The sequence below is a fragment of the Juglans regia genome, chromosome 7 (genome assembly GCF_001411555.2).
Source record: "Juglans regia cultivar Chandler chromosome 7, Walnut 2.0, whole genome shotgun sequence".
NCBI classification, from domain to species: domain Eukaryota; kingdom Viridiplantae; phylum Streptophyta; class Magnoliopsida; order Fagales; family Juglandaceae; genus Juglans; species Juglans regia.
In genome coordinates, this window is record NC_049907.1 from 11,398,419 (window position 1) to 11,424,114 (window position 25,696).

Here is a 25,696-nt window from a genome sequence, read left to right on the forward strand (position 1 = left end):
ATCGGCAGCTTAAGAACCCCGCGGTGGGGTGTGTGGTGGTCGTTGGCCACTGGAAAATATCAAACGCCGCTTCTCCATTCTTTGACCGGAAAAAATAAAAATAAAATCCAAAACACCGACTAGAAAATTAAACACTTAGAGAAAATTACGTCTAGGAGGAGGGAGGTGGGAGCTTCTGAGGTGGTTTTTTCTAGAGGGAATGTAGAGTTTCTCTCTCTAGAAGCATTTAGGGTCGGCTGCTCTTGCCTATTTATGGCTTGGATATTGATTACAATACTTTATTATGAATTTAGTTTTAATTGCGAAAGATTTATATAGTTATCATTATATTATATATGAAATCATATTAATTGGGTTAAAATAAATATGAGGATCAGCTCAACCCGTTTGGATGAAATAGTTAGGTTAAAACGGGTATTGGTTAATTTAACTCATTATGAGTTCATTATTAAATAAGTTATGCAAAACGTGTTGTGTTTATCTGTTATTTTATAGGGATCATATTAAGATTTTAGGTTTTGACCTATTTAATTAAATGGGTTGAGTTTAGGTTAGCCATATTGTCAATACCCATGACTTAACACAATACTACAAAAACTGCCACCCCCATTAAACCAGCAAAGATGGCAATTTTAAACACATGAGGAGAACACATGCCGGCCCCTACTTGAACTCCTTCCACCATTGAATCCATGTAGCCTTCCTATTACCTTACCAATTAACCATATAAAAGTTAAAAATAATTAGCCAAAATATACTAATTAGTTTAATATTAATATTCATGTTTAAAAGTAACTTTCTATCAAGGAAGCATAAATAATAAGATCAAATATTATGTTATATTAATTTTATAATATATATTATAATACACATAATATATAAAACATTAAAAATATTTTTTTTTATTCGGTTCGGTACACTTTGATTTTAAAATCATAAAAATCGAGACCGAATTTATATATTTTTAATCAATTTCAATTCTCTAAACTCGATACCGATCTGCCCGGTTGATTTGGTCGGGCACTTTGACTTTTGATTTTGATTTTCTTCTTTTCAAATATAAATGGTTTAGGTTATGCAAATATGCTATTAAACAAAAAATATTTTATTAAACGAAATTTACTGAAATATTTTTTGCTAAGTCATGCAACCTAAAAATATGTTGTGAATTAATTGTTACAATTTAAATGTAATATGATCTATCCAAATAACATAATCAGCATCTGATTTGGATTGAATCTTATGACCTTATAGAAAATTGATGAACCATATTCATTTATCATTTAGATAAAAAGGTCTAATAATCATTATGATTTACTAGATCCCCATTTTAAAAACCAAAATGATGGGCTTAGTTATTTTATTAAGCAAACAAGTTAATCAAGAGGGAAAAAAGATGATCCACTCTTGTGAACTTATGGATTTTAAATATAAATGAGTGAGTTAAATGAAGTGAATCCAATAAAATTAATTTTATATAATTCTTTTGTTGATAAAATATTGTTTTATTTGATATTCAGAGGTTTGATTTACAGCCAGGAAAATAATCACAAAATAAATGTTTTTAAAAAATAAATAATCCATTGGTGATGAGTAAATAATTAGATTTGCAGTGATTTTCTTTGAGAGGTAAATCCAACTCGATAGAGAGTTACCAACAAATTTTAAAGAAAAATGACCCGACGGCTGTACTTCTAAAGGACGTGTAAACCAACGACGCGACGTCGTATTGAATAACCACGTAGCCTCTGCACCTGTTTGTTTAAAACAAACCATCCAAGTGTTTGTTCCGACCTTCTCTTACGCACCTCTCGCTACTTCAACCTCGTTTCCTCTCATTCCCAACAACTTCCCCCCCGCCGTCCGCCCGCTCTGTCTCTATCTCTGGCACAAACCCATTTGGTTTATGCTTTGTTTTCTGATTTTTTTAAGAAGTCCATTTGCACCTCATTGAGTCAATCCTTCTTTTTGGTTCCAACTTTTTTGGGCATTGTTTTCTTTTTTCTTGGGGGGGAGTTTTTGGGGTGAAGAAAATGATAATTAAGAGCTGGGTCCTGTTAGGATTGATGCGAGGATAAGTAAAATGCGTGGCATGGAAGTTGGGGTTGTGAATTCAGCTTCAGTTTCACCTTCGGCGGGTTCATGGCCTCAATCCTCTGTCCTCGAATGGCGATTCCACTCGCAGTCGGCATTCGAGTCTTTCTGCATTGCCTCCGAAGCCTTCTCAGATCATCTTCGTTGTCAATTTTTTCTCGGGCTTGATCTGCGGCCATTGCTTTGATTGTACGTGGAGGAAGAAGAAAAGAAAAGGCTAGATTGCCTACAATTGAAAACCAGGAGAGAATAAAATATTTAAATATTTGTTGTTCTTCTAGGTGTTTTGGTCTTAGTAGGAATGACTTCTGGTGCTGGATTGTTGATGCCACCGAATACTGGAGTGTTTGGGACGATGGCAGAGCTTCCCGAGTCCGTGGCGGACCATTTAGAGAAGGATCCGACCGGTCGATACGTTCGGGTATTTGATTAATCACATGGCTACCTTTAATTCCATGAATTGGCATTTTGTTGAATTGGATATGTTAGTAAATTCTGGTTTTTATGTTTATAATTTTATTAGTTTGAAATTATGTATGATGGGTATTGTTTACAGTTTACCATTGCATTGCATTAATTTGCATATTTTACCTTTTTTATTTGTTGTCAATTCTTAAAAAATGAGGACGTTTTCTACTTAAATATATTGGGGGTTAGTAGTTGTGTTAATATTGAGCACAAATCATGTTTATATTTCAAGCGCTTTTTATTATCTAGGAGCAGTTGAGTTTGTGTTGAATTCTCCTTAATTACAGAGTTATTGCTGAAGTTCTTATTTATGTAGGTGATTTCTACTCCTAAAATTCTGAATGTAACACCAGCATAATACTATTGACGTGGTAGATATTGATATACCAGTCACATCAACCATAAAATAAAATGATTGGCTTGACTGTCTGTCAGGTTGGCAATGTTACTCGGGTATCACAGGTGGGGTGTTTCTAGTAGAATTTTCCTTGATAGAGAAACCAGTGATTAGAAGATCTGATTTTATATGTGAAAAGAATGGAAAAACATATTAAAGTTTATGGGCTGTCCTAGCCATTGGGGGGTGATTTGTGGAGGATTTGTTTCTCTAATACTGGATATGGTAGTTGGTGCAGTGGTCATATGCAGATTTCCATGAGATGATTTTTTTTTTTTTTAAAAGTAAATTGTAATATTCACTAAACTTGCCATAATTTTTGCTTTCTAGTTTGGAAGCTTTATTACCATTAAAAGAGGAGTACTTCAAATGTTATTTGTATTAGTCGTAAACCTACACGATGCTTAGGAATAACTAAACTTATTAAAAAAAATTATTCTATATAACTAAGTTTTTTTTATAACTCTATATTACTAAGACAGCTATGCAATAAATAGAACTTCTGGAAAAAAGTTCAATTGTAGTAGTTTGATCTCCAAAATTTGGCTAAGCAACTTAATTTTTGAACCTCACAAACTTGCTTGAGTGAAAAGAGGGACCAAAAGTTATTTATATAATATTCAAAAGTAAAAAGGGCATTGGTAGAGAAAACAAAAAAGCACACACTAGAAAAATTTAAAGATGGCTTCTTTAAATAATTAATAGAAATTTAATTACATATTTCATTTTTATACAATAATTTCGCTTTTAAATAAAATTAAAATTTAGTAATAAATTTTTGTTTATAAATTTAACTTAATGACTTATAGTGGGATAATTGATGATGGGATTCTGTAAGAGCAAAACTCCATCCTTTGAAAATTAATAGTATGTAGTTTTAAAATAACAATAGCAATTTAATTGGATATAATATTTTTATCTTATAAGATTGTAACATTATAATGTAATAATAACAAATGATGACTTGATGATGTGGCTTTATGACATTAGTTGTTTAATAATAACACAGTGGAACAGTTAATGATGTGGTTTCTTGAGAGCAAAGCTCATGCTTTGTATTATATAGCATATAGATGTGTCTATAAGTGCGATTCATTGAAACATAAACATTCCATATTCCATTCTTCTAATCTTTGATAGAAAAAAGAGGTTGAGTACATTGAATTAATATCCTCATTTTTATTTTTTATTCATTATTGGGATTAACGAGTTAAATTAGATATTTGTATGAGTGAAACAAAACAACTAATATTATATACACACAGTATGCACATTATTTATTCTCAGAAAAGTTGTTGAGTCTTGTCTTTGAGGTAGAAGAAGAATTAAAGAGTTGAGCACAATTAGACAGGAGAAGAAGAAACTTCTCACCCAAAGATTTCTTGAGTTGTGATGTAATCCTAGTTTAAACAGGATTAAAAAGATGTTTTCATTAGCTTTTGTATGCATTGCCATATTCTGAGGGTCAATTTGTTCCGTCGAGAAACTGGAATGTTGTAATTTTGATGCGAGATTCGAGGTGTGAGATGTGTAATTTGATCAAATGGCTCATGTCCATGATTCATGTAAACTACCCATGATAAAACGGATTGGAGCCTGCCTTCTGTTCCATGCCATTGGTTCCACATGTAGTTGGCATTACCATAAATTGAGTTTTGATGGGTATACCCATTCTTTTTTTTATAAGTAAAAAAAAAAAAAAAAAAAAACAGGAATGGGTATACCCATTCTTTTTTAGAATTATACGTATGATTCTTACTTGGGGCATGACATTATATTTGATGTTTTGATTTCTTCTTTTATGTAAGCACAAGCTGCACTGATCAAAATAATTTATCAAGCGTGTAGTTGAAATAATACCTTGAAGCTTGCTATTGGCAAAAAAGTAAATAAATAAAAAATAAATAAAATAAAAATAAAAAATCATTTTATTCTTGTTGGAAATGTGGTCATTTCGTTCTTCTTCTTTTTTTCTTTTGTTTCTTTGGTCACTAATTTTCTTATATTGATGTACCCTTTACTTTTTGTTTTTTCCTTTGTTACAGTACAATGAAGTCTTGGGCAGGGGTGCTTTCAAAACTGTGTATGGTTCCTACTCTTTTTCTCTCTCTCTCTCTCTCCCCCTATTTATTTTGATCTATTTTCAAAGAAAATATTTTAGGGGAGAAACATTTCCAAACAGAAGAGTGGTTGTACTTGCGGTTCCTGACTTCTTCTTTGTAGTTTTAAGGCATTTGATGAAGTTGATGGAATAGAAGTTGCTTGGAACCAAGTGAGGATTGATGATGTTTTGCAGTCACCAGAAGATTTGGAAAAATTGTATTCTGAAGTGCATCTGCTGAAATTGTTGAAACATGATAATATCATCAAGTTCTATAATTCTTGGGTGGATGATAAAAAGAAAACTGTGAATATGATAACTGAGCTGTTCACATCTGGAAGCCTGAGACAGTATGTTCTCTTGGTTGTTTCCTATTTTTCTTTTTTGTTTTTGTCTGGCTGCATTTTATGTTATTAATACCTCTTGGTGTTCAGATATCGTAAGAAGCATAAAAATGTGGATATAAAGGCCATAAAGAATTGGGCAAGGCAGATTCTCCTAGGTTTAGTCTATCTTCACGGTCACAATCCACCTGTTATTCACAGGGACTTAAAATGTGACAATATTTTTGTTAATGGAAATCATGGAGAAGTTAAGATTGGAGACCTCGGATTGGCACTTTTAATGCAGCAACCTACTGCTCAAAGTGTGATTGGTAAGAAAGTACTTCCTTCTCATCCTCCTTTTTCTATCTGATGGACTTAAAAAGAAGTGAACATTTTTCCCTTGCTTACCTTTAGGGACTCCTGAGTTTATGGCTCCTGAGCTATATGAAGAAGAATACAATGAACTTGTCGACATATATTCATTTGGGATGTGCATGTTGGAGATGGTTACTTTTGAGTACCCATACAGTGAATGCAAAAACCCAGCTCAAATCTATAAGAAAGTTACCTCGGTAAGCTTAGCAACTTTTGGCCTATCATGATACCATCTACTGGGTGTTTTACTATGAAACCTATAAGCTAACATCCAGTATGTACACACATGCATTTTTGTTGTAGGGCATTAAACCTGCTGCACTCAATAAGGTGAGTGATCCCCAAATTAAGGAATTTATAGAGAAATGTCTGGTTTCAGTATCTGAGAGACTGTCAGCAAAGGAGCTTCTCCAAGACCATTTCCTCCGAGCTGAGAATCCAAAGGAACCAATTCGTGATCCCTTACAGTTACCTGATCAAAGTCTCAAAGCAAATAGTTTACCCAAGTCCGGCCCTCATTCCATGGACATAGATTCTGACTATAAGCAGCTATCTTTAAGCACGTGTACAGGAAGCAACAATGGTAGTCCAAGCTGTCCAGTTTTGGAATTTCAGAGGAAAAATAAGAACAATGAATTTAGGTTAAGAGGGAAGAAAAATGATGACAGCTCAGTATCATTGACCTTGCGTATTGCAGACTCTTCTGGTGAGTATACACTTCTTTCTCATTTTTAGCTGGGGAGCGTTGGAAGTGAAAATACACTTTGCTCGTTTTCCTCCTGTTTCATAGTTTCATAACAGGTATTTGGATTTATTCTTGCAGGTCGAGTGAGGAATATACACTTCCTCTTTTATCTTGATACAGATACTGCACTTTCAGTGGCTGGCGAGATGGTTGAACAACTGGAGTTGGCAGATCATGATGTGGCATTCATATCTGAGTTTATTGATTACTTGATCATGAAACTTCTTCCTGGATGGAAGCCATCATCTGATTACTCCTCAAGTGGAGCAGTAACTCCATGTGGCATTTCCCCAGTCATTGAAGATGGAAAAACATTAATGACTTGTCAATGGGATTCAATGCTAACTGGTGGTCCAGCTGGGTTGGTGGTTGAGCAAGATGTTCTGTCTGAGTCAAGTATGTGTCCTCAGGATGGTGGAGTACAGGCTGAGGAAGGTAGCGTGTGCAATAATGCCGACAGTACCATTTGCCATGGCGACTATAATTCTTCTCCAGGTTTGGCTAATTTCGAGGATCAACATTCACAAGCATCAGTTGCTTCAGATATACTGGTGGAAGCATCTTCAACCAAACATGGAAACGCAGCTGAATCTATTGATTGTAATATTGATGAAAGTCACAAACGATTAAGTTGGTCTTTCTCTGAACTAGAGCTTGGGGATACATATTATGATGACTGCAGATTCCAACGAATGGATAGCAGTGGCACAGAGTGCGTTGTGGATGAATTTTCAAAGACATCAGAGTTGTCATTTCCTGTTCTGAGTGGAAAATCCAAAATGATGAGTTTAACAAGCAGCTGTTCGTCACTGTCCTTGGAAGACAAAGATATAGATGTGGAGCTAAAGTTGGAACTTGATGCAATCGAGTCACAGTATCAAAACTTGTTTCAGGAACTTTCTCAGATGAGGGAAGAAGCAATGGAGGCCACCAAAAGGCGATGGATGGCAAGGAAGAAACTGGCTGTCCATTGATTAATAGCATATTACTGAGGTTTCCTCTCTGGAAAAGTTTGGCTCTATAAAGTCAAACTATCATTACTTTTTGTAATCTGATCACTGTACTATCAAAGTTATCACTTTGCCCTCCAATTTGACACATAATGTGCAAATTGTTAAAGAATAATCTCACATTGCCTATAAACAATGCCTTGGGCATATTTATAAGAAATGAGCAATCATCTCTTATAGAACCGATTTTATGAGATGAGTTAAGCCTATGAATTTCTTATAAACATGTCCAAGACTATGTCTACAAGTAATGTGGGATTATTCCTCAACACAAATCACCTCCTCATTAAAATCTAATCATTAGACAGATGAAAATAGATGTGTGGCGGAGAACAAATTACAATGGAGGTGGTAGTTTGGAGGGTAAAACGATCATTTTGATTGTTTGGTGGTCATTTGAAAAAAGGAGTGGTAGATTGAGAAGGTAAGTGCAGTTTTCTCTTTTCTTTTCCCTTGTTTTCTTCAATTGTTTTCATTCTTATCCAAAAGGTGCTTTGAAATTACTCTTCAAGGGCCTTGATTATATGTTAACAGGAAACCAAGTATTGGATGTTTTTTCTTTTTTCTTTGTAGAAGTTGTGGTCCCTCTTTGGATTAAATTTTTGTACTCTGAGAGGATCTCCATGTTAACTTCGTTTACGAGTATATAAAAAAGTTAAATGTATTTGTTGATTATCCGTTCTTCCTTCATCTTTTGCTCATAAGTATTGTAACTGTCAATGTCCTTGCTGGATTGGTCTGAAACTGGCATGTTGCTGTATAGTAAGAAAAAGGATATGATCAATCAAGTGCTAATGTAATCAAAGATCTTTACACCCTTCAATCAAAGGTTGAAATATAGAATAATATCTACTTAACTATCTATATTAAAATATTAAAAACAGAACACAAAATGACTGGCCAAGAGGAGCCCATGGATGGCTGGCCACCCAAGGGATGGTGGTGGTCTGCATCCACCTTAAGCATGGTGTATCTCCGCTGTATTGCGGGCCTGCGGCCACCACTTCTACGGTGGATAAATGTTTTTTTTTTTTTTTTAAATAGAATGTGAAATATTCCTGTGTAGTGTAATCAGGATGTAAAACTGAATTTTACACTACATCCTTGTAGATGCTTTCCTTAAAAAATATTGTCTATCTAAGAAAAACTCTTGCAAGCAAACAGCTTGGACAAAAGATCAACAAAGAAAATTGAAGCATAGCAATAAGAATCATAAGATAATGCTCATCTTCACCTTCGAGCTTTGACCACCAAATACTCAATCTTGGTTAAGTGGAGGACACTTATGATTAAGGCTCTGTTTGGATTTAGAGATGAGTTGAGATGGTTTTAAATGAATTAAATAAAATATTGTTAGAATATTATTTTTTAATATTATTATTATTTTGAGATTTGAAAAAGTTGAATCATTTATTATATTTTATACGAAAATTTTAAAAAAATGTAATAATAAGTCGACGAGTTTCCAATCTAAACCGGGGTTAAGTTTTTTCTTTTCTTTTTTTGAGTTAGGTAGTTGATTGGGTGTCGTTACGGGACATCCGGCAGCAACACAAAGTAAAAAATTAAGGAAGCCATTACGTAAAAAATGGTTGATCAACTAAATAATGATTTCACCTATTTCACCTATTAATTACTTTTCTTGATAATTAATTAGCTTAATGAAAAAAACTTTTGATCAGTTTTTTACCGATATTCTTAATATAACATGAGTAGTACTATTTGAATGTCTTTATAATTTATACTACATACCGTATATATGACATAATTTGATTTGTAAGATTTAAAATTTAAAATTTATTTTTAAATCAAACTACATCACATATATATGTGTGGTGTAAAGTCTTCAAATAGAATTATTCTTTTATTATATAAACGCTCTTGTTCTACGTTAATTTTTTTATGTTGAGATAATATTGTCCATTAAATTTTTATTTTTTAAAAAACTTAAGAGCTATTTGAAGGGTTATAAAAATGGAAAATTCTCTAACCACAAAAGTAATCTCATAAATTAACGTGATTTGATGCGGTTCGTCAGATTATAAAATTAATCTTATTGTAAAGTAAATCTAATGGATCAGATAAAACTATTTTAATTTATGCGATTATTTTTATATAATTCTTTTATAAATGTAGCACTGCTACTTTTAAAATGGTAAAGGTCTATTCCTAGATGGATGAAGCTCAATGTCAATTGTACCTGCCTAGGGAAATAGGAGGCTAGTGGAGATAGCGGTGTATTTAGAGTAGAATATGGAAGGCTTTTGTTGGTCTGGATCCTAATACTAAGGTTGAAGTGAGGCCTGTATTGGATGGTTTTTATCATCAGAAGATGGACTTATATAATGAATAGTGATTGATGAATAGTGGGGTGTGAGTTGTGAGGTGTGGGATGGTAATGAGATCAGACACTTATATGGCCTAACAGCTTTATCTTTTTTTCTTTTTTTTGACTTAGGGTATGGAATATAAGGTGTGGGATAGTGAATGGTAGTTAATGATAATGATTATTCTAAATCATGACGAGCTCAGATAAGCTCAATTCGCCTAAACTGGATCCAGATCATGAGCCCTAATTAAAAATATAAACAAGATATATAATAATACTAGTGGTAGACAGCATCATACTAGTGGATTGCCATCACGTTACTGGTTTTGGGATGGGGACTTGAAACTGAACCCTAGCTGGTCATGTTTGAAAATTACGTTGCCTTACCTTCAGCCTACAACACTTAGATTTATTAGGAGACTCCAAATACATAATTAATGGACGGCACTGGAAACTGCTCAATAAATACTCCTAATCATGACAGAAAGATCTTTGTGTCACGTACGTGTCTGAAATTCGTGTTCTTTCTAGCCGCCCACATGACAACCCCAGTATTGCTTGAATCCTTGATGCAGAACAATGTAAGTACAGAGTATTGAGAGCAATGACAAAATTGATGAATATCGTGGAAAATGCAGGATGCCAAATGCCACCATATATATGTACACACATATATGAACGAAACTTCACCTTCTACGGCACCAATCAATGATCATATGTCATATGCTGTGTGTGTGTGTGTATGGATTTTGTGGTTATGGAGCCAAAAATTGTATGATGTCAGCAGTGACTGAGGAGGAGGAAGAAAGTGGCGTTTACAAACAAGACAAATTATGTAGATTCCGGCATGCATGATCGCGCCATTAAGTCAAGTTAAAGAGTATTAACCCTCTCTTGCATGGCTTGGTGATCAGTTTTTTAAGAAAATTTCAATCTCTTGGCTACGTTCTATGTACGGCCCTTGCAAACCCTATTTTTGGCATACAATAGTGTGGACAAAACCTGCTCTAGGTCCCACAGCATTCATTAAAAAAAGGAAGAAGAGGAGAAGAAAAGATTATAATGACAGCCAAAAAATATAGAATTTTCAACAGTTATTATAATTTGCAGTTTGGTAAGAATAAAAATAGGTGGTAAATGAAATCTTATATTGTTGGAAAAGAAAAAAAGAAATTTCTTTATAAAATTTTAATGAGGCTCTAACTAATCACTTTAAAATATAAATTATGTAATTTGAATCTTCTATTGAGACGTTACAGTTCTATCGGAAGAGTTTTGAGTGCCTATTTTTACTTTTTCCTCCTCTCCGGCCAACTTTATCGTCTTTACTTTCTAATTGTAATAGATGGGTCATCGAGAGCTTGTATATTAAAGCATTTTATAGTAGATAGATTTTTACAATAACAATGAAAAGGAAGCTACGTACGTACCAATGGCTCAGGGCCTGATCAGGCTAAGAACCGGAAACCCAATCTTATATAAGTTTGGACGTCAGTGAAAAACAAAAGAAAAGGACGGCACATTTCATGGACCAAAACAAAGCAGAGAAGAATCCAAAATATCAAATCGATAGAGAATAGATGAAAGAGAAAAGGAAGCTTCATAGAAGCCAAACTCCGGACAAATTAAGCTATTCCGTCCCATTTGAAGATTACGTCTGTCCACGAGATCGTCACTTATATTCTGCTTCCAATTGCGCCTTCCTGGAAACTGTTAAAAAGGAATAAAAGAAAATGCATTTATATATATATATATAGACGTTTATCCTGTGATTGGCAGTACCATTGACTATGAAAAGTGAGAGAATCAACACCACACACGTGTCTTATATCTACAGTAGATCAAAACATTAAACTTTTCATATGGACCATTGCATGAGTTCCACACCTTTGATGTGTGAACTTGATTTTTAAGGTCACATCTTTCGGTTTTTGGACCTGCCTAGCTTTCATGACTTTATAGTTCAAAAGCAAAGCAATGAAACTTTCTATGTTTATAAAGGCTTCAGGGGTCTTCAATATACCTACTGTTATATGTCTTTTGAGCTGTTGATCTTTGTGCCACCACCACTAAAATCCAGTAAACTAGGAAACTTCTTTCATCACCAGGACAATGGAGGACAACATGAAAACCACCATGAAGATGGAATTTGAGGACTTGCTGCCAGTTATGGCAGAGAAGCTAGACGTCGAGGCCTTTGTGGCCGAATTATGCAAGGGATTCAAGCTTCTAGCCGACCCAGAAAGGAGGTTGATAACACCCGAGAGTCTAAGGAAAAATTCAGGACTCCTGGGTATGGAGGGGATGAGCAAAGAGGACGCGGAGGGGATGGTTAAAGAAGGCGATCTTGATGGCGATGGGGTTCTTAATGAGACTGAGTTTTGCATTCTGATGGTGAGGCTGAGCCCCGGTATGATGGAAGATGCAGAGGCATGGCTCGAGAAGGCGCTTGATCAAGAGCTGAGGAAATCTTCAGCTTGATTGTGCATTGATCAGTATTTGTAGCAGCAAAAAGACTATTCTTCTGGTTTCTGTAACTTTCGCTATGGGAGACAATTATCAAATTTATATGGTCCGATTGTTAAGATTGATGTAGGCTACAGCTTTTGTCATCAACATGATCAGATCGATCGAATATGGATGGGAATTAGAAAAATGGGGCTTAAAATCTTGTGTTATAATAATATTTTTCTTGTCTGCTTATGTAATATTAATGTTTGGATTAAAATTGGCCAAGACTAGACTCTGCATAAGACGTTGGAAGAATAAATTAGGACCATATTTTGGAGCTTTTAGACTACATGCATCTTGCTAAATGCTAGCTAACAAGTACGAAGTAGCTAGGAACCAGAGTGATTTGCTTTTAGCTCTCATTTTCAAGACACAGCTCCAGAAGAACCGATTATTCATTAATGGTGCAGGTTGGGGATTCCAAAATCAGAAGTTATGATAATCATGCAACCGAGATGATTTTGCCATCACCCATCTAATGTAATGTTCCGTAGCTGCAGATATCCGATGTGACAGTCGACTTGTGTTTTAGAACATATAATCATTTGTTAAGTGAAAAAGAGCTAGTTCCCCTCAATGCTCCGAAACAAACATTACAGTACGATGAATAAAGACAAATCTGGAAATGAAACCTAATTTCTCAACTGTTCACGAAGCTAGTTTTGTCGGCTGAAGAAGAATCTATAAGCGCTAGGATGTATATCGGAATTGTCCATATATAGGCTTGGGGGGGGGCATTGAGGATTTCCACTCTCACATCCTTGGATAAGAGAGCATGTGGAGGTATCTCCCAATAAAAGAAGCACGGAGCTCTTGGGAAAAAGGACCACAACAATTTTTGTAACCACTCGTGATAGCCAAGTGCGTAGTTGCCGGCGCATGTGTTTAATTCACGCACTAAAGAGACTCAGGTTTGAGGAGAGATTTGAGGTTGTGTTTAAACTTAACTCATCTCAAATCAGTTATCAATGAAATCTATTATTTTTTCATACATTTCAACTTAAAAAATTAAAAATTAAAATTATTTCTGTAAGACCTATAAAATATTATTATTTATAACTCAATTTAACTCTTCTCAATATCCAAAACGTATCAGAAAGTTTCTCAATAAAATATAAGAAAAAAATTCAAAAAAACATAAAAGTTGCTTAACATGGTCATTTGGTCAATGAGCCAATCAACAGTCATTTAGAAGTAAACTAGCATCGAGACCATGCATGACAATGGTAACGTACGTGTAGCGACGGGTTTGACGATTACGACGGCCGATGGTATTAGGTGGACGAAGGTGGGGTGGAACTTCTAATTCAGGGGTACGTTGAGTTGTTCAATTGGAAAGGAAATAAATTTTCCACCGTTAAATTAATACTTGGATGTTTCAACTACCAAAATTAATAGTTAGCAGTGATGTGACACAATCGTATCAATTCAATAATACAATTAAAACTTCATCGCAATCTTATAAAAAGTAAGAACGTGAAATATCATCCACACCACCTACCCTTGTCATATAGAATATCACAATGTGTATATAGAAGCTTTTTAATAGTTTGATAACATAACATAAAAGATGGAAAACAAATCTTTGGAGTTCGAGAATAGTTTTAAATTAAGAGCAATGATGTAGAGACAATTATTTTGCCGAACACAGTACCAATAAATAAAAAAACAAATGGGGGGGGGGGGGTTTCGCTCCCTCACATTCTCTAGTTCCTGTTCGAGGGCAGCAAATTATCACCTTCAAGGTAGGTGGTGGCACGAACTTATTATTTTTTATATTTCTTATATATTTTCTACTCTTTTAATTTTGGTCTACAGCACTAATAGCAAAAAAGAAAACCCAGTTACAATGCCTGAGAAACAACTGCAGACAAGTAAAAGCAAAAGTCGTGCTCTCTCCGATCTCCACAGTCGGCTTTCATCAAGTTCAACAGTTTTCACAGGAAATTCATTTCTCTCGGATCAAAATAGAATTTTAAAGCCGCGGATCAAAGTTACGAATCCCAAAACACATTGGCTCAGGCCGTCCAGCCGCTGTCATTGCTAAACAACTGCAAACGGCTTAAGTCGAAATGCAAATCACTTTAAACCTTTCTTTTATAGGTAGCAAATCACTAAACATAGAAGTGTTGCTAATTCTCAAATCTTACAACTGAAAATATCAATGTAACATTTAGAAATTCTCCATCTCAAATACGTACCAAAAGCTAAAGAGTACCATAATTCGAGCTAAAGCTTTTTTCAACTTCCCCTGTAACGGGATTATCTTTCAAGTTCCTGACCTTCGTATAGGCGATCGGCTGCAAGTAGAGATTCAAGCTTAACAAATAAAATATAAGACAAGTAAAGTCTGCCCCAAACAAAAGTAATAAAAATGCAAAATTTCACAAAATTATATGGACATTGCACCGTTAAATTACAAGTTACCTCCGGAATCGGCCATATTCAGGACTCCTGTTCCTGCCATAATCAGGACTCCTGCGCCTGTCATATGCTGGACCATTGTACCTATCATAAACAGGGCTACCTGGACGACCATAATCAGGACTCCGGCGTCTTTGATACACTGGACTTGGTGACCTTTTGTAAGGACTAACCCCACGCCCACTATAACCTCTTTTTCTAGGGCTATCGTGATGGCTGTCACCGCTCTCATCGTCATCCCTTAAAGCGTACTCAACAGATACTACTCTGTCTAAAAGCTTGCTGCAAAATGACAACACCCATTGGTTTGATAGGTCACAATACCTTAATAAAGATAAGTTAACAAAGCAATGCAATGAAAAAACCATGTTACAAACCTCATGTGAGTACACTCGAGTGCTTTGGTAGCATCTTCCTGAGTCTCAAACTGAACAAATGCAAAGTTCCGTCGAATTCGAACATGAAGAATCCTTCCGTAAGGTTCAAAGTGCCTTTCTATATCACGCACAGTTGTGCGTATTGGATCAAAGTTAATTATGAACAAGGTTTTAGTAGGCCTTTGGTTTGCCACAGACCTAGATCCATCACGAGGCCGACCACGTTCCCCCTGGAAAAATAAACTGATCATGATCAGGAGGACAGGGGTACTAAATTTAAAATGGTTAAAAAATAAAGCTAACTTCAAGAACATAGAAATATAAAGGACAAAAACAGGAGACTGGTAAGAACACTGTACCCTAGCCCACTCCACTGACAACCTACGCCTGTCAAAACCAAATGGCCTATTATCAAGGCCACGAATGGCATCTTCAGCATCACGCTCATCCATGAAATAAACAAAAGCAAAACCTGCAGAAACAAAACAAACAAAATCAGAGACAAAACTACAATGAACAGTAACGGCATACCACACAGTCAGCTGGCAGTATATTAGTATTATGTTTTCTTTTTCCCTGGCCAAAACTCAAAAAGTACAACACCTGCATTAAGTCAGGGGCTGATGCACATAAGGCTGTAGAGGAGTTGCATGATGAACTAAAGAGTGTTGCATGTAAAAATTTCTAATCCAATTCTGAGATGTCACTGCTAAGCATGCTTCGCCTTTCAGAAAGCACGAGTTCAGTAATGGAAGACATAGCATGACAGATTTCATTGATCCCACTATAATCAGTTGTTGGCATTGCATGACAGATTTCATTGATCACCTATGATCATTGTTGGTAGAAATGGCATAATAAATTGACTGATTCCACTAGACAGTTCGTGGTAAATGGCAAGCGATGAAGTGGGTGAGTAAAGGATTGAGCAGAGTGTAGAAAATGCAGGATGATGCTATCTTTGTGAGGAAGGAGAGCAGGCAAGCAAGAAGGTTTCCTTCCCAAAATAAGTATTTTGCACAGATGTTGGCGAGCCAGATAGAAGCTCAGCAAATTTTCCACTAGTAGAGGTTCCTGCGTCAAAAGAAACACTTAAATATGGAGGTTTTCTCCAAAGAAATTGAACAGTTTGTGGATCCCATTCATTTCCATCAGGAAATAGGCAATGGATATGCACACTACACAAGTAGCTTCATACCCATATCCAATGAATTGATGTTTGATTTTTTTTTTTTTTTAAATAAACACTGCCATGATGGATATCCTTGTGCGCAATAAGCAAGGAAGCAGCCACAGCTCATAAATTCGCCTAAAGAATACAACAAACCAACAAAACTCGCAACACTATTGTCTTAAAAATGATTAATCAAATAATTGAAGACAGAAACTGGAAGAAGGAAACAGAGGGAGAGGTACACTAAATAAACAAAAAGCAACTCCCGAGTTGACAAGTTCCGCTATGAACTTAGCTAAACTTTTGAAGTTTCACATAATTATAATGAAAAATAGAGTCCAGCTATGGAAGAGCCACAACCTCCACATGGATAATATAAATTTCCTTGTTAAAAACCATAAGCTCAGAGAAGTTAGAAGAAATTTAACTCCACAATAATGATTAAGTCCAATGTAACATCGACAACTACCTTTGCATATATGCACTTACAAGCCTGCATATTGCTTAAAAAACATTGCTGGATGCGGTCACATAAAAAACAAACAACTACATCTTACCAGATTTCATGTCCACACGCTCGATCTTCCCGTATTTTCCAAACAAACGCTCCAGTTCAGATTGGCGAGTATCGTACTCGAAGTTACCCACGAAAACCGGCCTCATTGTCGCAACCTATCCAACAAAATTTTGATCTCCCAAAATAAGGTAAACGGGGGAAAACGATATTGTAAAAAGCCTATGGCTCCGTTAATTCCTCAGAAATCTAAAAGGGGAAAAAATAGTTTTGTTGTTTCCCTTCTTCCCGGAAACCGATTAAAATTCTGGAAAAGGCAAAATATATATATTCTTCTGAACCAAAAATCAACGGAAAGCATAAAAAGGGGGGAAATTTTGTCTACTTTTTCTTGTCTTTCCTGATAAACCAAGCAGAGGAAAAGGAGGACAAGGAAAAGATTTTAAACAAAAGAAAACAAGGAATAACAAAGAGTTACAGAGGATAAGAGAGAGGTACCTTCAAAAGCCTTCGGTTCGTCCCAAAGAGAAACAAAGCCCTAGGAAAGAGAATAGGGTTTTTGTGTGTTTAGGCACTTGGAGGGGCCATTTATATTGCCGAACAAAGTCCCAATTCTCGTGACTCGTGGCCGTCTGATCGTGCGGGGATCTGACGGTTAGAGAGGGTGGTAGTGGTCCAAGTGGACTTCGAGTCTTTTTAACTGATGGAAAAAGGTAGTTTGTCTACTCAATTCGTTTCCTTATTTTAATATTTTATGTATTTTAATTTTTTTTAATTTTTTTATTTAATAATTAAAAAATAACAATTAATATATTGATATTTTTTTATATTTTTTTAAAATATTTTAAAATAATAAAAATATAAAAAAATTAAAAAAAATATTAATTTCAACAATCAAATAGAGCGGTGAGCACTGCTCTTAATGGATACATAAGAAAAAAATGAAAAATGTACTGATTTTTCAAGTAAAAATTAATAAATTATAATAAATCTATTTGAAATTCTCCTTGTTGAGGCAGAAAACACCAAAACATGTCAAATTAAAGTAAATTTATTATTGCAAACTCGTAAATTCCAACTTAAAATAATCCGTTTGGTATAGGTTTTAATGTTGAACCACAGTAAATTTTGAGGTCTCTCTATTTATATTTCATGTACTTTATTTAATGCATGGAGATCTAAGCATCGCACCACCATCCAAGCACCATCGTGAGCCGTTTGACCATACTATTGGCATCCGACCTCAATGAAAAAATACATCAACATGTTACATGTATGTTAATGGTACTCCTAGGTACCATACACATGGATGACTCAAATTTTGTTTTAAAATAATATATGTAAGTTAACATACTTTAAGCTATTATTCAATAGACAGAACCCTTGAAATAACGTCAAGTTTAGCATCTAATTGATATCAAAATTTGGTTGAACATCTTGGCTAATACTTCATTTGCTCTCCTTTTGTTTGTATGTTAGTAATGAAAAGCTTCATATACTTAAATGAAGATGGAACCAAAAGCTCCTTACAGGATATCAAAGTAACCTTACTCATCAGAAGTGATAACTTGTAACACTCCTTAATTTCTTCTAAAACTTAAAAAACTTGCATGTATCCATTTTATAGAATTGAAGATGCATGAGTTGAGAAAAATAAAAAACATTCTCTAGAAAAACTGAAAATGCAACGTTTGTTTAGATGTAAAATGATGAAAGTAGGAAAGTGTGTTTAGATGAAAAGTCACATATTTGAAAAGTCAAAGATTGTGTTATATCATGTACGGGTGGTAATATGTGATACGATCCGTGAATTCAACACGAATACGATAAGAAATTAACGAATTTAGACTTGATGTTAACGGGTTTAGGTCAAAATGGGTTCACCCGTTAAGACAATTTATAAACGGATCAATCTAATTAACCTGAAACCAACCCGTTTTGACCAATTTATATTTTATTTCAAAATTACAATTTTATTATTGTTAAGTTGTAATATTGCAATCTTAATATACTTATATTTTTATTATTGAGATTGTAATTCTGGACCTATACTCATATTTTTTATTGTAGGGTTTATAATATTAGTTTTATTATATATTAAAATTTAGAAAATATTGATATTTTTTGTTAGTCTGTAGTCTTTTTTTTTAAGATATTATGGCTACTAATAAATATAAATTTTAACTTTTATATTAATCAAGTTAAATGGTTGTGCATGTTATATGGGTCATATAAATGGGTTATGCATGTTATATGAGTCATTCTTGTAAATGGCTTATGTGTTACATGAAGTTGGTTTACATGAGTGGTGTCGTGTTTACATGTTTCTAATTAATTATTAAATCAATAAAAATGAGTGACACGCTACAACCCGTTATCTAAATGGGTTGGATTAGGATTTGAAAGTTTGACACGTTTAACTTAACAAGTCAAGTTCGATTTGCCTATATCATCGAATGTTCATAACTTTATACGACCCAAAAACACGAATTATCACCCCTAAAATCATATATTTGCGAGTTTTTCATAGTTGAAAAGTCAACACGTTAATATTTATAGAGTAATGTGACTCATTATCTCAATTCTCATTATCCTATCATCATCCCATGATGTAGCATTAGATTATTAGAGACTATTTATTATAATTTACTTGTGAACTTATCATCTATTACCTCATCATGCGATGATGAGAGGATGATGAGAAAATGGACGATGAATAAATTTTTTCATATTTATATATTGGGATGCAAAATCTAAAGAGTTTTGCTCATCATCATCTCACACACCACACACCACACACCACATACTACACTTATTTTGTTTTAATTTTGTTTTAATTTTATTTTTAGTTTTATTCTTCTTAAACTAATTGAGTTCTTCTATTCAACATTCATATATCACAAATTTGATAAGGAAACAAAAAATCATGTCTGATGTGTGGTATGAGGATGGTAAGTAGAGTTTTTCAAATCTAAAAGGTTAAATACAAGGTAAAAAGTGTATTTTTCTCTTAATAATTTTGGTTTAAAAACGTGTATTAGCAATTGAATAAAAAGGATAGGCTCTCGTGTTTTATTTTCCTAGTTAAGCATGCACGTGCAGCCACGTGTGTATATATATATATATATGCTATTGGTGGTTTTTGGTAGTGGTGTACTTGAAACGTCCATTCATAACTTGCTCTCCTCATGCAGTGCTCACTTGAGGGAGTGCATTTTGCCTCTCCAAACCAAGGTCGCAAGGTCTTATGGAGATCGGCCTTGCTTAGTGATTCATAGTAAGGGCCATTTTATCCTGTTTGGTAATCGCAAGCTAGAAGTTGGCCTAGCTCGATAATCCCAAGCATGGACTTATTTTCTTCTTCTGCTTAATTGTCTCGAATAGCTTTGTGTAAAAATTAGCCTTGCTCGATAAAGCCAGGCAAGAGCATACTTTATTCATGCATGGTGTGGGCAGGGTCTTGTGGAGGTCCAAGGTCGGCTTTGCTAGATAATCGACCCTAAGCAAGGACTTATTTCTTTTCTTTGCTCAATCATCCCAAGTAGCTTCTTGTGAAGATCAACCTTACTTAGTAATCCCGAGCAATAGCATAATTTCTTCCTGCTAGTGATTATGAGCAAGGTCTTGTGGAGATAGGCCTTACTCAGGTATCCCGAGCAATGGCCTTGCTTGATGATCTCAAGCAAGGGCTTAAGCTTCTTATGAAGAGGCCTTGCTTAGCAATCCTGAGAAAAATCATACGTTCTTCCTGCTTAATGATCCCTAGCGAGGTCTTGTGGAGATAGGCTTTACTCAAGAATCCCAAGCAAGAGCATACTTTCTTCTAGCTCGGCGATCCCGGTTAGGGTCTTGTGAAGACGACCTTTCAAAGTAATCTAGAGCAAGAGCATACTTTCTTCCCACTTGGTGATCTCGAGCATGGCCTTATGAAGACGACCTTACTCAGCAATCTCTGATCCTAAGTAGGTCTTGTGGAGATAGGCATTGCTCGATAATCCCAAGTAAGAGCATTTTCGGTCTGACTGTTGGAGGGCAGCAATGGGCTAGCTTTAGAGCACGACGGGCGAAGTGTTTGTATGCTAATTACTTGATGGTTAATCTTAATGCCCGATATGCTAATGAGATGGTAAATGGCAAAGTATTGTTGGATGACCATCTCTTCGGTAGTGAGCGGTTTGTGGTGATTTTGTGAGAGGGGGCCACTATGTATCGTTTTCCCCAACAGTAATGGTTTTGAAGATGATTTTAACTTTATCACCAACAAGAAAAGGTAATTTTATCATATGGCCATGCCGAGGGCATCCCATGTATTGGTGCAACGGAAATGAAAGCTAAGGAAATAACGCGAGCAAAGGAAACTGAAGTGGAAGTTACAGAAACAACGCAAGCAACAGAAGCTACGGAAACAACAGCTACTATCAGTTATCCCAAATCAAGCCCAAGATAACCGGATGCATAAATTTTGGGATTTAGACTTTGTATTTCAAATTTGAATGTATATGATTTTCCAATTGTATTATATATAGAAACACTTGTACGCATATCAAAGTTAATGAAAACCGAGGATACTTTCATCCATTTCTTTCTTAACTTCTAAATGGTATCAGAGCCAATAGACCAACGTCATTACAACATCCAAATGCTACCAATGTTCCAAACCAACATGCTGCCTCGCGTTCAGTCCCTATTGAACTCCCACAAACAGATATCTTGCCCAACTAAGTGCACACATCTGCTCCAACTCATCGAATGATCACACGGTTTCAAACAAACAGCCTCAAGTCCAAGACGCCGTATGTTGGATACATTAAATATCCTCTTCTGCAAGCACTTTTTGCCGAGATAAATGCTTCCTATATTGAGCCCAACTATTTTACCGAAGCAAATAAACACTCACACTGGAAAAATGCCATGTTGTTTGAATTTAATGCCTTAATTCAAAATGGGACTTGGGATCTAGTTCCACCCCAACAAGAATACAATCTTGTTGGGAACAAATGGGTTTATCGTGTCAAAAAGAAGGCAGACGGTAGTTTTGAACAATTCAAAGCCCACCTTGTTTCAAAAGGCTTTCATCAATAAGAAGGTGTTGATTTTACTGAGACTTTCAGCCTGGTGGTTAAACCAACTACAATTTGCCTAGTCCTCTCTCTTGCAATCTCTAATAATTGGTCACTACGCCAATTGGATATCCAAAATGCATTTCTTCATAGATTTCTTCAAGATTATGTTTATATGCAACAACCGCAAGGATTTATTCATCTGGATTATCCTCATCATGTTTGCAAATTAAAAAAGAGTCTCTATGGTCTTCGGCAAGCCCCAAGAGCATGGTTCTCTCGCCTCACGGAACAATTGCAAACACTTGGCTTTAAGAGCTCAAAGGCAGATACCTCTCTCTACCCTTTTTCAGCAAGGCAAAGTTCAATTAATTATTCTCATCTATGTGGATGATATAATTGTTACAGGTTCGAACACAAAGGCTATTGATCAATTAATTGGCATTTTATAAACTATTTTTCCCATGAAAGATCTTAGGCAACTATCCTTCTTCCTTGGTGTTGAAATGTTGCGTATTAGTGATAGTTTATTCTTAACCCAGCACAAATACATTGGTGACTTATTATAGAAAGTAAATATGGACAAAGTGAAACCATATGCAACTCCCATGGCAACCACCTGCAATCTCTCTAAATTTGAAGGTGCCGACTTTACTGATCCACATCTTTATCGGAGTACAGTTGGCGCCTTGCATAACCTTGGTTTTACACATCCCGATATCGCTTACAGTGTTCATCGTGTAAACAAGTTCATGCATCAACCAAAAGAACCCACTGGCAGGCGGTAAAGAGAATCATTAAGTATCTTAAGGGAATTATTTCATTCGGCCTTCACTTCTCCAGAAATATTGATCAAGCTCTTCATGGCTTTAGAGATGCCAATTGGGCAGGGGACAACGATGATCCTAGAAGTGTGGGTGCTTACTGTATTTTTCATGGCAAGAATTTAATCTCATGGAGTTGTAAACAACAACAAACCGTTGCAAGAAGTAGCACCGAATTCGAATATAAATCTCTTTCCAACACCACCGCGGAACTTCAATGGATTCAATGGGTTCTACATGACTTACATATTTCTCTTCCCAATTGTCCAAAGTTGTGGTGTGACAATATTGGTGCTACATATCTCTCAATTAATCCAGGGTTTCACGCCCGCACCAAACATATTGAAATTGATTTCCATTATGTACGTGATTAAGTCCTACAAAAGAAGCTCCAAGTTTCATTTGTATCCTCAAAAGACTAGTTGGTTGACTTGCTCACCAAAGCATTAAATTCTCCTCGCTTCATTACGTTACATGCCAATCTTCAATTGCAAGATCTGCCCTTTCGATTGCGAGGGGTTATTGGTGCAACGGAAATGAAAGCTACGGAAATAACGCAAGCAACGGAAACCGAAATGGAAGCTATGGAAACAACGCAAGCAACGGAAGCTACGGAAACGGTAGCTACTATAAGTTATCCCAAATCAAGCCCAAGATAACCAGATGCATAAATTATGGGATTGAGACTTTGTATTTCAAATTTGAATGTATACGATTTTCCAATTGTATTATATATAAAACACTTGTATGCATATCAAAGTTAATGAAAACAGATGAGACTTTCATCCATTTCTTTTTCAACTTCTACACTGTGTAGGCACTATAATAGATGACCAAAGATACGCATTGAGATTTGCCAATTGATCCGCTAGTTCTTACATGTGCTTAGATTGAATGAAGAAAGGATTTTCATATTGGGTTTAGGCGTGATTTCTCTGGACCGTCGATTCTTAAGCATCTTTGGATGGAGGCAATCCTAAGCGAGAGCTTTCCAATTGGGTGGTGGATGGCAAGGGTAAAGATGGAAGAAATTTACAATTTGATTTGAAGCAAAAAGTGACTGCAATACTACGTTGATACACTTGACCAAACGATACCACGCGACTCCTTGGAAAAATGTGAGATGAATATATATACAACGCTTTGGGGGTAGTTAGAAATAACAGATGGCCATGCCGAGGCCATCCGGTGGAGGCGATGTAATAAATGACCAGAGATACACATAGACATTTGTTAGTCGATTTGATAGTTCTTGCCTGCACTCAAATGGAAGGAAGAAGGGTGGAAGGAAGAAGGGCTTTCCTCTCAAGGTTTAGGCATGAGTTCTTGGGACCATAGATCCTTAACCATTTAAGAATAAGGCCTAATTATTAAACGGGTAATCAAATAAGCCGGTATAAATTGGAGGATAGTTTTGTCCAATCAAGTGCCAAGAAAAAAGTTCAAACTCTCTCTTTATCTATAAAGAATAGATTTTTTATAAGGCGATCAAATTTTTTGTACAATTCAAATGAAAATAAAAGCTAAAGTGAAGGGAAAGTTCATCAATATTTACATGCTACTATGGGCGGCTCAGTTGGAGGATCTTTTTCAAAATATTGGAGTGTTTCCTTTTGAGGATCTAGTGGCTTGCTTCGGCAAGTCGTGTATACAAGTGTTTGCATTACGCAGAATGTTTACAGTGTTTTGAATAATGGGATCAATTGTCCAATTGGTGTTAATTAATAAAAGAGTTTTGTATTGCCTCTTGTACTAATTTTGAGTCTCCCTTTATTGTCACCTTGGTGACGTTTAGGTTATGGGGTTCAATTATTGCTAAGAGGGGTACTAGTGCTCCACTTACGCACTAATGTATTGAGAGACATCTTCTATGACAATAATGGATTATATCACATTGCTATCAAAGAACCCATCCCTCATTGTTGCAACTTACGATGGATTTCTTTTATTGTTTATCAATTCAGTTATGCCATCGGGAAGCCCCTTTATTTTGCACACTCCGCACAATAGGTGACATGAAGTTGTTTTATTTAAAAAAAAAAAACACAAACGGACATCCTGAGATAATCACAGTCTCTCTCTCTCTTACTGATCTTTGTAATACTATATTTAAATCAGAAGGGGGAGGGAATTTTTCTTGGGCAAAAAAATGCCTGTAAGGGCATTCCTATAGTGCTATTTGAATTGAATCTTGAGGCTTAAATTTTTCTTCAAAGTTTTTATTACTTTTAGAATCTAGAATTTATATCCTAGAAGCATATGAGGAAGGAGCCGTTCTTTATCTATGTCCAACATGGTTTGCTCTTTATCTTGTGCAACTACGGTTTGGATCCAACATTGTTTGCATTGATTAGTTGTTTTTAAGAGATAACCCACTATCGCCATACATCCCTACCCATGTCCTTACTCTGATTGGTGATTGGACTCAAGCTCTTTCCATTTGATCATTGAGATTAGGGGTGAGCACCGACTTTAGGGCAAGTTTGGGGCTTAAGATAAGATACAAAGTTTTTATCTAATCTCATTTCATCTGATCTCATTTTATTCTCAAACATAATTCAAATACAAAATTTTCAAACTAATCATTACAGCTTTTTCAATTTTTCAAATAAAAAACAATCCCAACTTTTTCAAATCCTCAAACAAAAATAATATTACAAAATAATATTTTTACAATATTTTAATTTTATAATATTTTTTATTCAATTTTTTCCCTCTCATTTCCCAAAACTCAAAAAATACTCAACTCAAACTATCTCACTACTATTCACAAAATTATCATTTCATCTCACTCCACAAACTAACCAAGTAATCGGAATCCAACTTCGACTCCGACTTTGTCGGAATTCAAATCCGAATTCCGACTACAACTTGTGTAGGCTCTGATCCAACTCCAACTCTAACTTGTTGGAGTGGAGTCAGATTTGGATTTTCTTTGGACTTTTTTTTTTAGTTTCATATTTTGCC

General features: G+C 35.4%; 3 protein-coding genes across 6 annotated transcripts; 2 read left to right on the top strand and 1 right to left on the bottom strand.

Moving 5' to 3' along the window:
- Window positions 1–1,791: 1,791 nt before the first annotated feature.
- Window positions 1,792–7,597, top strand: LOC108986606 (probable serine/threonine-protein kinase WNK10). 2 transcript variants are annotated; one of them, XM_018959281.2, is made up of 7 exons: window positions 1,792–2,515; window positions 5,005–5,042; window positions 5,183–5,410; window positions 5,495–5,715; window positions 5,801–5,958; window positions 6,065–6,467; window positions 6,585–7,597. In XM_018959281.2, exons 1-7 carry the CDS (start codon window positions 2,396–2,398, stop codon window positions 7,478–7,480), a joined length of 2,064 nt encoding a protein of 687 aa, XP_018814826.1. In that variant the 5' UTR covers window positions 1,792–2,395; the 3' UTR covers window positions 7,481–7,597. The 2 variants fall into 2 exon arrangements, with proteins under 2 accessions (XP_018814826.1, XP_018814827.1); XM_018959282.2 differs by lacking the exon at window positions 5,183–5,410 and having other exon boundaries at window positions 1,808–2,515; window positions 5,606–5,715.
- A 4,181-nt stretch (window positions 7,598–11,778) lies between these two features.
- Window positions 11,779–12,933, top strand: LOC108986598 (calcium-binding protein KIC). The gene has a single exon (XM_018959269.2). It carries the CDS (start codon window positions 11,958–11,960, stop codon window positions 12,324–12,326), a length of 369 nt encoding a protein of 122 aa, XP_018814814.1. The 5' UTR covers window positions 11,779–11,957; the 3' UTR covers window positions 12,327–12,933.
- A 1,492-nt stretch (window positions 12,934–14,425) lies between these two features.
- On the bottom strand, window positions 14,426–17,408 carry LOC108986608 (serine/arginine-rich splicing factor RS31). Of its 3 annotated transcripts, XM_035692476.1 has the most exons (7): window positions 17,344–17,408; window positions 16,889–17,003; window positions 15,761–16,231; window positions 15,517–15,629; window positions 15,158–15,387; window positions 14,784–15,062; window positions 14,426–14,656 (listed from the first exon to the last, which is right to left on the bottom strand). In XM_035692476.1, the coding sequence occupies exons 4-7, from the start codon at window positions 15,607–15,609 to the stop codon at window positions 14,626–14,628; spliced, it is 633 nt and encodes a 210-aa protein (XP_035548369.1). In that variant the 5' UTR covers window positions 15,610–15,629; window positions 15,761–16,231; window positions 16,889–17,003; window positions 17,344–17,408; the 3' UTR covers window positions 14,426–14,625. The 3 variants fall into 3 exon arrangements, with proteins under 3 accessions (XP_035548369.1, XP_018814829.1, XP_035548370.1); XM_018959284.2 differs by lacking the exon at window positions 15,761–16,231 and having other exon boundaries at window positions 17,344–17,406; XM_035692477.1 differs by having other exon boundaries at window positions 15,761–17,003; window positions 17,344–17,405.
- Window positions 17,409–25,696: the final 8,288 nt, after the last annotated feature.

Excerpts from the sequence above, each read along its gene's own strand:
- LOC108986608 (XM_018959284.2), bottom strand. The coding sequence starts at position 16,994 with ATGAGGCCGGTTTTCGTGGGTAACTTCGAGTACGATACTCGCCAATCT. Across the intron at positions 15,388-15,516 it reads TGTCAGTGGAGTGGGCTAGG|GGGGAACGTGGTCGGCCTCG; the intron begins GTACAGTGTTCT and ends TTATTTTTCCAG. Across the intron at positions 15,063-15,157 it reads CTCGAGTGTACTCACATGAG|CAAGCTTTTAGACAGAGTAG; the intron begins GTTTGTAACATG and ends GTCATTTTGCAG.
- LOC108986598 (XM_018959269.2), top strand. The coding sequence starts at position 11,958 with ATGGAGGACAACATGAAAACCACCATGAAGATGGAATTTGAGGACTTG.
- LOC108986606 (XM_018959281.2), top strand. The coding sequence starts at position 2,396 with ATGACTTCTGGTGCTGGATTGTTGATGCCACCGAATACTGGAGTGTTT. Across the intron at positions 5,043-5,182 it reads AGGGGTGCTTTCAAAACTGT|TTTTAAGGCATTTGATGAAG; the intron begins GTATGGTTCCTA and ends TCTTCTTTGTAG. Across the intron at positions 5,959-6,064 it reads TCTATAAGAAAGTTACCTCG|GGCATTAAACCTGCTGCACT; the intron begins GTAAGCTTAGCA and ends TTTTTGTTGTAG.